General features: G+C 48.0%; 1 protein-coding gene across 3 annotated transcripts in view; it reads right to left on the bottom strand.

Annotated features, from left to right (window-relative positions):
* wdr55 (WD repeat domain 55) overlaps window positions 1-14,303 on the bottom strand; it is an 85,680-nt gene that overhangs the window by 15,093 nt on the left and 56,284 nt on the right. For all 3 annotated transcript variants that reach the window (XM_078198053.1, XM_078198051.1, XM_078198052.1), the window contains exons 2-5: window positions 14,169-14,223; window positions 13,729-13,797; window positions 12,313-12,458; window positions 666-766 (exon numbers count right to left, since the gene is read on the bottom strand). In XM_078198053.1, coding sequence (XP_078054179.1) covers window positions 666-766; window positions 12,313-12,458; window positions 13,729-13,797; window positions 14,169-14,171 — 319 coding nt within the window. In that variant the 5' untranslated portion in view covers window positions 14,172-14,223. The remainder of the gene's footprint in view (window positions 1-665; window positions 767-12,312; window positions 12,459-13,728; window positions 13,798-14,168; window positions 14,224-14,303) is intronic.

Below are 14,303 nucleotides of genomic sequence, written 5' to 3'. Positions count from 1 at the left end.
GTAGGCTTACATTAACACTGCAATGAAGCCCCTAGTCGCCACATTCCGACGCCTGTTCAGGTACACTGAGGGAGAGGTTAGCATGGCCAGCTCGTCTTTCAGATTGTGGGAGGAAACCCACGCAGACATGGGGGAACGTGCAGACTCTGCGCAGTGACCCAAGCCAGGAATTGAACCTGGGTCCCTGGCGCTGTGAGGCAGCAACGCTAACCACTGTGCCACACTGAGCAGCAGGCAGCAGCACAGTAGCACAGTGGTTGGCACTGCTCCAGGGACCTGGGTTCGATTCCCGGCTTGGGTCACTGTCTGTGTGGAGTTTGCACATTCTTCTCGTGTCTGCGTGGGTTTCCTCTGAATGCACTGGTTTCCTCCCACAGTCCAAAGATGTGCGGGTTAGGTTGATTGGCCGTGCTAAAAAAAAAATTGCCCTTAGTGTTCTGAGATGCGTAGGTTAGAGGGATTAGTGGGTAAATATGTAGGGATATGGGGGTAGGGCCTGGGTGGGTTTGTGGTCGGTGCAGACTCGATGGGCCGAGTGGCCTCTTTCTGTACAGTAGGATTTCTATGATTTCTATTACTAAAGGCATTACTTTAAGGCAGTGCAGTGAAAGTTTACTGAATTCCTGACTGCTGCAGGTATTGAGCTACTGCTCGATGAGGCTTACCCTGTCCATTTGAGGAAAATGCCAGCTGACGACAGGATTTCAAATGATGTCCTGATGACCACAGCTCCTGGTTTGCAGATTCCTCACAAGAGTACGAAATTCTGCAACAAGATGGGAGGTAGATGATCAGTTTCCTTGGAATTGATTCAAAACGTGTTTCCATTTGTTCCTGTGGACACTGCTCAGTGTTACCCCAACAGAAGAGCATCAGCAATAGAAACACAAGGCCAACAGCAACCCCCCCTCCCCCCAGCCTGCTCCGCCATTCAATAGGACCATGGCTGATCCAACATTCCCCGGAACCCTTGATTCCCTCACTGATCAAAAATCTATCTCAGCCTTAAAAATACTAAGGACTCTGCTCCCACAGCTCTCTGTGGCAATGGGGTTCCAAAGACTCTCAATCTCAGAGAAGAAATTCCCCCTCTTAGTCTTAATTTGGCACCCCTTTATTTTGAAACTATTAGAGTCAGAGAGATGCAAAAAAGTGCAGAAAAGGTTCTTCGGCCCATCAAATCTGCATTGACAATAACTATCACTAAAGTCACGCTAATCCCATTTTGCAGCACTTGTCCATATCCTTGAATGTTATGATATTTCAAGTGTTTATCCAAATACTTTTTAAAGGTTGTAAGGTTTCCAGCCTCCACTACCTTCCCAGGCAGTGCATTCTGATTCCCACCACCCCGAGTGAAAAAATGTTTTCTCAAATCCCCTTTGAATCTCCTGCCCCTCACCCTAAATCTATGCCCCCTTGTGATTGACCCAACCAAGAGGAACAGCTGCTTTCTATTCATCCCATCCATACCCCTCATAATCTGATACACTTCAATCATGACCCCCCCACCTCAGCCTTCTCTGCTCTAAAGAAAACAATCAAATCTATCGAGTCTCAAATCTATGGGTGGCACGGTAGCACAGTGGTTAGCACTGCTGCTTCACAGCTCCAGGGACCTGGGTTCGATTCCCGGCTCGGGTCGCTGTCTGTGTGGAGTTTGCACATTCTCCCTGTGTCTGCGTGGGTTTCCTCCGGGTGCTCCGGTTTCCTCCCACAGTCCAAAGATGTGCGGGTTAGGTTGATTGGCCGTGCTAAAATTGCCCCTTAGTGTCCTGGAATGCATAGGTTAGAGGGATTAGTGGGTAAATATGTAGGGATACGTGGATAGAGCCCGGGTGGGATTGTGGTCGGTGCAGACTCGATGGGCTGAATGGCCTCTTTCGGCACTGTAGGATTCTATGATTCTCTCCTTATAGCTCAAATGCTCCATCCCAGGTAACATCCTGGTGAATCTCCTCTGTACCTCTCGAGCGCAATCACATATTTGCTACAGCGAGGTGACTGGGTCTGTACACAGTACTCCAGCTGTCGCCTAAGCAACACTCTGTACAGCTCCAACATAACATCCTTGCTCTTATACTCTATGCCACATCTACTCTATGTCCCACATGCCTTCTTAACTATCCTATTCACCTGCTCTGTCGTCTGCGAATAAGTACTCCAAGGTACTTCCTCTGTTCCTCTGAGTTTCCTAGTTTCCTGCCATTCATTAAGTACTCCCTTGTCTTATCTTTTCTAAAGTGCACCACCTTGCACTTAACAGGGTTAAATACTATCTGCCACTCATCTGACCAGCCTATCTATATCTTCCTGTAACCTACAACATTTTTCTTCACTATTAACCACTCTTGTTGCCATCTGCAAACTTGCTTATCACCCCCCAACATTATCAATATTATTTATGTGCAAAAAAAAAAGGTCCCAACTTTGATCCTTGTGGTACGCCACTGGACACTCGTCTCCAGTCACTCAAACAGAGTGTGTGTGGTACACACTGTAATAACAACATTACAACAATGTGTCATTACTAAGCTCACCGCTGACTGTGCGGCAAATTACCTTCCAACTGGATTTTCAAGTTTGCTGACGACACCACCGTAGTGGGTCGGATCCCAAACAATGACGAGACAGAGTACAGGAATGAGATAATCTGGGGAACTGGTGCGGCAACAATAATCTCTCCCTCAATGTCAACAAAATGAAGGAGATTGTCATCGGCTTCAGGAAGAGGAGAACATGCCCTTGTCTGCATCAATGGGGACGAAGTAGAAAGGGTCGAGAGCTTCAAGTTTTTAGGTGTCCAGATCAACAACAACCTGTCCTGGTCCCCCCATGCCGACACTATAGTTAAGAAAGCCCACCAACGCCTCTACTTTCTCAGAAGACTAAGGAAATTTGGCATGTCAGCTACAACTCTCACCAACTTTTGCAGATGCACCATAGAAAGCATTCTTTCTGGTTGTATCACAGCTTGATATGGCTCCTGCTCTGCCCAAGACCACAAGAAACTACAAAAGGTTGTGCAGAGATCCTTCAGAACGATCTGGATAGGTTGCATGAGTGGGTTAATCAATGGCAGATGCAGTATAATTTGGATAAGTGAGAGGTTATTCACTTTGGAAGCAAAAACAAGGCAGCAGATTACTATCTGAATGGCTGCAAATTGGGAGAGGGGAGTGTGCAGCAGGACCTGGGTGTCCTTGTACCCCAGTCACTGAAGGTAAGCATGCAGGTGCAGCAGGTGGTAAAGAAGGCAAATGGCATGTTGGCCTTCATTGCGAGAGGTTTTGAGTACAGGAGCAGGGATGTGTTGCTGCAATTATACAGGGCCTTGGTGAGGCCACACCTAGAGTATTGTGTGCAGTTTTGGTCACCTTTTCTGAGGAAGGATGTTCTTGCTCTGGAGGGAGTGCAGCGAAGGTTTACCAGGCGGATTCCGGGGATGGTGGGACTGATGTAAAAGGAGAGATTGACCAGGTTAGGATTGTTTTCGCTGGAGTTCAGACAAGTGAGGGGGGATCTCATAGAAACCTATAAAATTCTAACAGGGCTAGACAGGGTCGATGCAGGGAGGATGTTCCTGATGGTGGGGGAGTCCAGAACCAGGGGTCACAGTCTGAGGATTCAGGGTAGATCATTTAGGACAGAGGTGAGGGGACATTTCTTCATCTAAAAAATGGTGAGCTTGTGGAATTCATTACCACAGGAAGTAATTGATGCCAAAACATTGAATGTATTCAAGAGGCAGCTGGATATAGCACTTGGGGCGAATGGGATCAAAGGTTATGGGGAGAAAGCTGGAATAGGCTGAGTTGGATGATCAGCCATGATCTTAATGAATGGCGGAGCAGGCTCGAAGGGCCAAATGCCCTCCTCCTGCTCCTATCTTCTATATTTCTATGTGAATGTAGCCCCATCCATTACGCAAACCAGCCTCCCATCCATTGACTCTGTCTACACTTCTTGCTGCCTCGGCAACGCAGCCAGCATAATTAAGGGCCCCACGCATCCCGGACATTCTCTCTTCCACCTTCTTCCGTCAGGAAAAAGATACAAAAATCTGAGGACACGTACCAACCGACTCAAGAACAGCTTCTTCCCTGCTGCCGTCAAACTTTTGAATGGACCTACCTTGCATTAAGTTGATCTTTCTCTACACCCTAGCTATGACTGTAACACTACATTCTACATGCTATCATTTCCTTCTCTATGAACGGTATGCTTTGTCTGTATAGCACACAAGAAACAATACTTTTCACTGTATGCTAATACATGTGACAATAATAAATCAAATCAAGCCCGTTTCGGATCCATCTCGCCAAGTTTCCCTGAAATCCATGTGCTTCAACCTTCTCGATCAGTCTCCCATGTGGGACCTTGTCAAAATCTTTGCTAAAATACATATAAACTATATCACCTGAACTTACTTCATCCACTCGATCACTCTTTAAAAACATTCTATCAAATTTGTTAGGCATAACTTCTCTCTGACAAAACCATGCTGACTATCCCTAATTAACCCATGTATTTCCAAGTGGAGATTAATTCTCTCCTTCAGAATTTTCTCCAATAGTTTCCCTACCATTGACGTGAGATTCATTGGTCTGTAATTTCCTGGTTCATCTCTACCACCCTTCTTGAAAACTGGAACCAAATTAGCTGTCCTCCAAGCCTCTGGCACTTCCCCTGTGATATGGAAAATGCCGGCGTTGGACTGGGGTAAACACAGTAACAAGTCTAACAACACCAGGTTAAAGTCCAACAGGTTTATTTGGTAGCAAAATTTTGCTACTAAATAAACCTGTTGGACTTTAACCTGGTGTTGTTAGATCTCTTACTGTACTTCCCCTGTGGCCAGAGAGGAATTAAAAATTTGTGTCAGGGCCCCTGCAATTTCCTGCCTCTCCTCCCACAGTAGCCTGGGGATTTGTCCATTTTTAAACCCGCCATATCCTCCAATACCTCTTCATTTCCTATGTCAAACTATACAAGTTGCTCGCAGTCCCCTTTCCTGAATTCTGTACCTATGTTCTCCTTTTCCTGAGTGAAAAGGGCGGCACGGTAGCACAGTGGTTAGCACTGCTGCTTCACAGCTCCAGGGTCCTGGGTTCGATTCCCGGTTCGGGTCACTGTCTGTGTGGAGTTTGCACATTCTCCTCGTGTCTGCGTGGGTTTCCTCCGGGTGCTCCGGTTTCCTCCCACAGTCCAAAGATGTGCGGGTTAGGTTGATTGGCCAGGTTAAAAATTGCCCCTTAGAGTCCTGGGATGCGTAGGTTAGAGCGATTAGCGGGTAAAATATGTGGGGGTAGGGCCTGGGTGGGATTGTGGTCGGTGCAGACTCAATGGGCCGAATGGCCTCCTTCTGCACTGTAGGGTTTCTATGATTTCTATGAAGACCGATGGGAAGTATTCATTTAGCAATCTTCCAATGTCCTGCAACTTCAAACACATTGCCCCCTTGGCCACTGATGGGCCCTACTCTTTCCCTGGTTAACCTCTTCCCCTTAATGTATTTACAGAATATTTTAGGATTCTACCTAATCTTGTTTGCAAGTCTTTTTTAATGCCCTTTTTTTGCACTGACAATTGCTTTAAGTTCCTTCTTGCACTTCCTATTTTCCTCAAGTGCAGCAGCTGAATTGCTCCCTACAGACTTACTAAAAGGCTTTCTCTTCTTCCTCATCCGGTCCTGAATTGTCCTCGACATCCTTGAACTTACAACTCCTACATTTCCCCCTGTAGGGAACATGTTGAACCCGTACTCTCCCCAGTTCCTTTTTGAATGCCTCCCACCGTTCCGCTGTAGATTTTCCCACAAGGAGCTGTTGTCAACTTTGACCAGATCCTGTCTTATTTTAATAAAATCTGCCTTCCTCCCAATCCAAAGTTGTCTTTTGCATGCCATTTTTCTCCTTGTCTGTAACAAATTTGAACCATACCGCATTGAAGTTGCTATTTCTAAAATGCTCCCCCACTGCCACCTCGAACACTTATCTGGCTTTGTTCCCCAGAGCCAGATCCAGCACTGATCCATCCCTTGTTGGGCCTTCCACATATTGATATTAAAAAACTCCCCTGGATACATTTCATGAAATCCACCCCCTCTAAACTCTTTACATTGTGACTCTGGTCCCAGACTCTATTCCCTCTGGTCCATGGGGGGAAACATCCTCTTAACATTTACCCTGTCAAGCCCCTTAAGAAGCTGATATGTTTCAATGAGATCCCCTCTCATTCTTCTAAATTCTAATGAGCAGCATCCAACCAGTTCAACAATCCCTCCATACGCGGGATCATCCTAATGAATCTTCTCTGAACTGCCTCCAATGAAATAATATCTTTCCTTGAATAAGGAGGGAGAGGCGATGGCCTAGTGGTATTATCACTCAACTATTAATCCAGAAACTCAGCTAATGTTCCGGGGACCTGGGTTCAAATCCCGCCCCAGCAGATGGTGGAATTTGAATTCTATAAAAAAATATCTGGAATTAAAAATCTACTGGTGACCATGAAACCATTGCTGATTGTTGGAAAAAACCCATCTGGTTCACTAACGTCCTTTAGCACATAGAACCTAACAGCGCAGTACAGGCCCTTCGGCCCTCGATATTGCGCCGACCAGTGGAACCAATCTAAAGCCCCTCTAACCTACACTATTCCAACATCATCCATATGTTTATCCAATAATCACTTGAACGCTCTCAACGTTGACGAGTCCACCACTGCTGCAGGCAGGGCATTCCACGCCCTTACTACTCTCTGAGTAAAGAACCTACCTCTAACATCTGTCCTATATCTCTCACCCCTCAATTTAAAGCTATGTCCCCTCATGCTAGCCAACACCATCCGAGGAAAAAGGCTCTCACTATCCACCCTATCTAATCCTCTGATCATCTTGTATGCCTCTATTAAGTCACCTCTTAACCTTCTTCTCTCTAACGAAAACAACCTCAAGCCCCTCAGCCTTTCCTCATATGATTTTCCCACCATTCAGGCAACATCCTGGTAAATCTCCTCTGCACCCTTTCCAACACTTCCACATCTTTCCTTTAATATGGCGACCAGAACTGTACGCAATACTCTAAATGCGGCCGCACCAGAGTTTTGTACAGTTGCAGCATGACCTCCTGGCTCCGAAACTCAATCCCTCTACCAATAAAAGCTAACACACCGTACGCCTGCTTAACAACCCTATCAACCTGGGTGCCAACTTTCAGGGATCTATGCACATGGACACCCAGATCCCTCTGTTCATCCACGCTACCAAGTATCTTCCCATTAGCCCAGTACTCTGTATTCCTGTTACTCCTTCCAAAGTGAATCACCTCACACTTTTCCGCATTAAACTCCATTTGCCACCTCTCAGCCCAGCTCTGCAGCTTATCTATGTCCCTCTGTAACCTGCCACTTCCCTCTGCACTGTCCACAACTCCACCGACTTTAGTGTCATCCGCAAATTTACTAATCCATCCTTCCACGCCCTCATCCAAGTCATTAATAAAAATGAGAAACAGCAGTGGCCCCAAAACAGATCCTTGTGGTACACCACTAGTAACTGAGCTCCAGGATGAATATTTCCCATCAACCACCACCCTTGAGGGTAGGAAATCTGCCGTTCTTAACTGGTTTGGCCTACATGTGACTCTGGACTCTCAACTGTCCACTGAACAAGGGCAACTAGGGATGGACAATAGGTGCTGGCCAGCCAGCAACGCCCACGTCCCATGAATGAATAAATAAAAAGGAATCAAAATTGCTCTCAGTGCTGCACTGAGTGCCCAGGCCGAGACTCGCTCATGAAAAAACAGAACACAACCTCATGACCCCAGATCCACCCCATAGACTGATACCGGCCCCACTCACTGTCACACTCACCCCCTCCTCCTGTGACACTTACACCCCCTCCCCCTCACTCACTGTCACAGTCACCCCCTCCTCCTCACCGACAGTCACACTCCCCCCTCCCCCTCCCACTGACTGTCACGCACACACTCCCTACCTCTCCCACTGTCACACTCACCCCCTCCTCCTCACCGAGTCACACTCCCCCCTCCCCCTCCCACTGACTGTCACACACACACCCCCTCCCTCTCCCACTGTCACACTCACCCCCTCCTCCACACCGACTGTCACACTCACCCCCTCCTCCTCACCGACTGTCACACTCACCCCCTCCTCCTCACCGACAGTCACACTCCCCCCTCCCACTGACTGTCACACACACACCCCCTCCCTCTCCCACTGTCACACACACACCCCCTCTCTCTCCCACTGTCACACTCACCCCCTCCTCCACACCGACTGTCACACTCACCCCCTCCTCCTCACCGACAGTCACACTCCCCCCTCCCACTGACTGTCACACACACACCCCCTCCCTCTCCCACTGTCACACTCACCCCCTCCTCCACACCGACAGTCACACTCACCCCCTCCTCCACACCGACTGTCACACTCACCCCCTCCTCCTCACCGACAGTCACACTCCCCCCTCCCCCTCCCACTGACTGTCACACACACACCCCCTCCCTCTCCCACTGTCACACTCACCCCCTCCTCCTCACTGACAGTCACACTCCCCCCTCCCCCTCCCACTGACTGTCACACACACCCCCTCCCTCTCCCACTGTCACACTCACCCCCTCCTCCTCACCGACAGTCACACTCCCCCCTCCCCCTCCCACTGACTGTCACACACACACCCCCTCCCTCTCCCACTGTCACACTCACCCCCTCCTCCTCACCGACAGTCACACTCCCCCCTCCCCCTCCCACTGACTGTCACACACACACCCCCTCCCTCTCCCACTGTCACACTCACCCCCTCCTCCTCACCGACAGTCACACTCCCCCCTCCCCCTCCCACTGACTGTCACACACACACCCCCTCTCTCTCCCACTGTCACACTCACCCCCTCCTCCACACCGACTGTCACACTCACCCCCTCCTCCTCACCGACAGTCACACTCCCCCCTTCCACTGACTGTCACACACACACCCCCTCCCTCTCCCACTGTCACACTCACCCCCTCCTCCTCACCGACTGTCACACTCCCCCCTCCCCCTCACCGACTGTCACACTCCCCCCTCCTCCTCACCGACAGTCACACTCCCCCCTTCCACTGACTGTCACACACACACCCCCTCCCTCTCCCACTGTCACACTCACCCCCTCCTCCTCACCGACTGTCACACTCCCCCCTCCCCCCCACCGACTGTAACACTCACCCCCTCCCCCTCAACCGACTGTCACACTCCCCCCTCCCCCCCACCGACTGTAACACTCACCCCCTCCCCCTCAACCGACTGTCACACTCCCCCTCTCCGACTGTCACACGCCCCCCCCCCCACCGACTGTAACACTCACCCCCTCCCCCTCAACCAACTGTCACACTCCCCCCTCCCCCCCAACCGACTGTCACACTCCCCCCTCCCCCCCACCGACTGTAACACTCACCTCCTCCCCCTGTCACACTCACATCCCCTCCCCCTGTCACACTCACATCCCCTCCCCCTGTCACACTCACATCCCCTCCCCCTGTCACACTCACATCCCCTCCCCCTGTCACACTCACATCCCCTCCCCCTGTCACACTCACATCCCCTCCCCCTGTCACACTCACATCCCCTCCCCCTGTCACACTCACATCCCCTCCCCCTGTCACACTCACATCCCCTCCCCCTGTCACACTCACATCCCCTCCCCCTGTCACACTCACATCCCCTCCCCCTGTCACACTCACATCCCCTCCCCCTGTCACACTCACATCCCCTCCCCCTGTCACACTCACATCCCCTCCCCGTCACACTCACATCCCCTCCCCCTGTCACACTCACATCCCCTCCCCCTGTCACACTCACATCCCCTCCCCCTGTCACACTCACATCCCCTCCCCCTGTCACACTCACATCCCCTCCCCCTGTCACACTCACATCCCCTCCCCCTGTCACACTCACATCCCCTCCCCCTGTCACACTCACATCCCCTCCCCCTGTCACACTCTCACCCCCTCCCCCTCACTCACTGTGTAAAACTCTGTTAGTTGGAATCACACCAAGGAAGATGGCTCTGTGGTTGGAAGTCAATCATCTCAGCTCCAGGACATCACCGCAGGAGTTCCTGCAGTGGGAAGCTCCCAACCATCTTCAGCTGCTTCATCTTATGGCCAAAAATAGCAATGCAAATGGCCATTGACTATTGCGTTTTTCACAATTCTCTGATAATGAGGCAGTCTGTGTCCATGTGCAGCAATACCTGAACATTCAGATTAGTGGCAAGTAACATTGGCATCACACATGTGCCAGTCAATGACCATCTCCAATATGAGAGATTCTAACCATCTCCTATTGACATTCAACAGCATTATCACCATGGAATCCATAGAATCCCAACAGTGTCGAAGGAGTCCATTCAGCCCATCACATTGCACCAACTCTCCGAAAGAGCATTCCAACCAAGCCTGCCCCCACACTGTGCGTCCAAGGTGGCAACTCACCACCACCTCCTCTGAGGTAATTAGGGATGGGCAATGAACGATGGTCTCGCCAGTGACAGCTACATTCTGTGAAAGAATCTTTAAAAACTCCATCCACCACCATAACCAATCATTCCCTCCACCACTGAAGCAGAGTAGAAAAAGGTAACTCACCTTCTAACGCCCTGAAACCTCGGCCATCTATAAGGCATGAGCCAGGAGTGTGATGGAATACCTCCATTTGCTTGGATGAGTGCAGCTCCAACAACACTCAAAGCTCAACACCATCCAGGGCAAGTCAGCCCTATCCACCACCTTAAGTATTCACTCCCTCCACCATTGTTGCACAATGGCAGCAGAGTGTACCGTTTACACGATGCACTGCAGCAGCTCACCAAGACTCCTTCGACAGCACCTTCTAAACTGCAATCTCTACCACCTGGAAGGACAAGGGCAGCAGACTGAAGGGAACAGCACTGTTGGAATTTGGACTCACTATCTGTGTGCCTCTATGTCTTGGACTATTTGTGGAACAAGCATATGAGTTAAACTGCAAAGATTTGACAGAGTGGGTGTGGGAATCTGGGGGTAATTTCCTGATAACTGCCCCTAGCCTGCCCTAGGTACAGAGTGTCGACAATTTTCCATTGTTTTACTTATGAGTTTATCAATCATTACCATTTTAACTATTATCACTTTCCATCGACCAAACAAATCACAATTGTTCAAAGGTTAAAACTACTCAAACTGTTTACATAATTTATGTTACATAAAACCTGTTTAAAGCTAAAAATGCATTGATAATTTTAATTATACATTCAAAGATGTTCATGTACTTGAAATAAATCTATTCTCAATAAATAATATTTTGGTTTCCTTTCTGCCAAAAGAAATCAGTCTCAGATTCTGTCAGGGAGAGGTTTCTAATAAAATGACAGCATTTATGATGGGGTTTTAAAGCTAACTTTCTTTACATGAATAGGGGAGGTAGCGGTGTAGTGGTATTGTCACTGGACTAGTAATCCAGTAATGCTCTGGGACATCGGTTCAAAGCCGCCACGGCGGATGGTGACATTTGAATTCAATAAAAGCAAAATCTCCCAATTAAAAGTCTAATGGTGACCATGAAATTGTCAATTGTTGTAAAAACCCACCCGGTGATGGGGAGTGGCGTTGGAGACAAGAGGAGCCTGATAGGCTGAGACTTTTAAGGCTCAATTCCTCCTACTCCTCTCCTGCTTGCACAGATCCCTGCACATGCTTCTAGGACCAAAGAACAAATGCCCCCACTTTCTTAATGTTCCCCAAGCTAAGCTTTAAAAATATGGAAACAAAAAGCTGAGATCATTGACCACTGTCAGAATGCGAAGAAAATGCTTCACCAATATCCTGGAGAGAAGGAAAGCTGCTGTCTCTACTTTCCCCACCAGCACCATCTCGGGATGACTGGGGCTGGCTAATAAACATTGACTTTACCAACAAGGACCTCAACCCATGAAATTAAAATCCACATTTTAGGAAGAAAGTTAGCCTGAAACTCATGAACCTGTCTTGCAATTGGTCTCCGAGTGACCCAAAGGGAACAGAAATTGACTGCTTGATGATCCAGTGACACAATTACAGCATAATGTTCATCTAACAGAATATGTTGCATGCTACTCCCGGGATCACCATATGCTGTTTGTTTTTACTTTGTATCTTTTGGTGAGAGTTGGCCTCACCCGTGTGTGCATTTCATAAATTCAACTTATGTGTGTGCATGTTTTACCTGTGCTAAACACTGAGCAGATTGCTCTGATAATGATGATAAGGCATCACAAGTGAAACACATACACATAAACATCTCCATCCACATCTCCCGCTGCAATAACATCCCGGGTTGGGTGAAAGGCTATCGTATTTACAATTGCATCAAAAGTGACGTCTTCGGGAGTCTCTCTCACTCTGGGCTCTTTCACCTCCTCATCGTCAGAATGATCCTGTCAGGGCAAGAGGTTAGAGGCAAGAATATGGTAAGCTTCAGCAAATCACAGGTCCTCATACAGTCCCAAAGGTACAAAACCATTAAACTAAGGCAAGAGCTCTGTGTAATCAGAGATACCAGGTAGTATAATCAGTAAGTGAATTGCCCTATCACCTGAGATTTAGCTAGCAATACTGGCTGAGAGAAAGCTCTTCTCTCTCTCTGTCTGTTCTAAGGGTCCTTGGTGAAATTGTTTGGATTGTTTAAACTGACGCATCAGCAGTAGATTTCATTTCTCCAGGGACTTGAGTACATAACCCAGGCTGACACTCCAGTACAGATTGAGGGAGTGCTACACTATCAGAAGAGTCAATAAACCAAGACCCCACCTTCCTCAAAGGATGGAAAAGTGCACATTGTGTTGAGGGATAAAGAACATGGAGCCAGTGATAAAGGAATAATTGTCAGAGTTTTAGGACAGAGCAGGGGATGCTTCTGTGAAATTTATTTCCAAGATCGTTGATTAAGGAAGTCAATATTCAAGATTAGTCTGGATCAGTGCATGAAGAAGAGGAGGTTCCAAGGATGTGGGAACAGGTCAGACAAACATGAGGACTATTTGGTTGCACAGGGGCTACACACCGACACACACTGATCAGTTGAATGGCTTTGCTGTAATTAGTGGGGGAGGATTCCTGCAGGAATGTTCAGGCCAACATTTTCTCTCAATCATCAGCACCCAAATTAGTTAGTTATTTAATCACGTGTCCTTACTGTACACAAACCAACTGTCAAAGCAATCCATTTGTTTAAAGCATTAGATAAATGCGCTATTTCTTTCCAAAAAGAAAAAAAAACCCTGCATTTATTTAGCACCTTTCACAACCTCAGAAAAGCCCAAAGCATTTTACAGCCAATGAAGCACTTTCTATCTGTCATCCCCGGCACAGGAAATTATAAGCAGCAATATAACCAATATGCAGCCCATCTGCTTTGTTTTAAAGGTGTATTGTTAAATATTACTGGCCAGGATACGGAGTAGAATTCTGCTCTTCCTCCAAATGTCAGCAGTTCTTTTCTATCCATCTGATCTCATTCAAAATATAATGCAACAATCCTTTAGCCTCCACTGGATTCTATGTCCAAGCGTCTGGAGTGAGACAGTAAGCTGAGTTTGTGACTCAGAACACAGCACTCCACACAGAGCCACAGCTGAAACCAGTAACAAAGGAGCAAGCCAGGATTCCCACTGTAAACTCCGTGCTCCCGATGGAAATGACAATTACCTCATTGGTCAAGGCTGCCTCCTGAGCAGCTTCACACACACTGGAACTTTCTTGCATATTCTGTCCTTCCTGAATGAACACAAAGAGGAAAAAAGAAGCATGAATATTTACTGAACACTTTGCTAAATACACACTGGTCCTCCTGCTCAATTTCCTGTCATCACTCGCTCTGATTCTCCATACGGTTGCAGCCCCAAAACAGAATAAGGAATTGAAAAAATGCTGAAATATGAACACCCCGACTGAGTTTGTTTGATATATTCAAATGATCAGCAAGCCAATGAGCCCAGAGAGATTCTCAGCAACAATCCCGTGTCTCCATTCAGCCCATTTCACACAAGCACATTTCCCTTGCTCACGCTGGTGCAACTTCCACTTTTTACAAACACAAACCCCCAGTCTTTATTCCTGGATCAGCCGGGCAGCGATTCAGTAATTACCATGAATTCTGTCGGTTACGATTATCCAGGATTTTTCCCTTCAATTCAACGGCAGCTGGAAAGAGACGAGAATGTCAAGTGAAAGGCAGGCTAAAATATTTGTTCCAATTTATTTGCAAGTAAAATAAAACAAAG

Source organism: Mustelus asterias, chromosome 26 (assembly GCF_964213995.1).
Source record: "Mustelus asterias chromosome 26, sMusAst1.hap1.1, whole genome shotgun sequence".
Taxonomy (NCBI): domain Eukaryota; kingdom Metazoa; phylum Chordata; class Chondrichthyes; order Carcharhiniformes; family Triakidae; genus Mustelus; species Mustelus asterias.
Note: the sequence above shows the minus strand (reverse complement) of the source record. Positions and strands in the feature narration are given on the sequence as shown.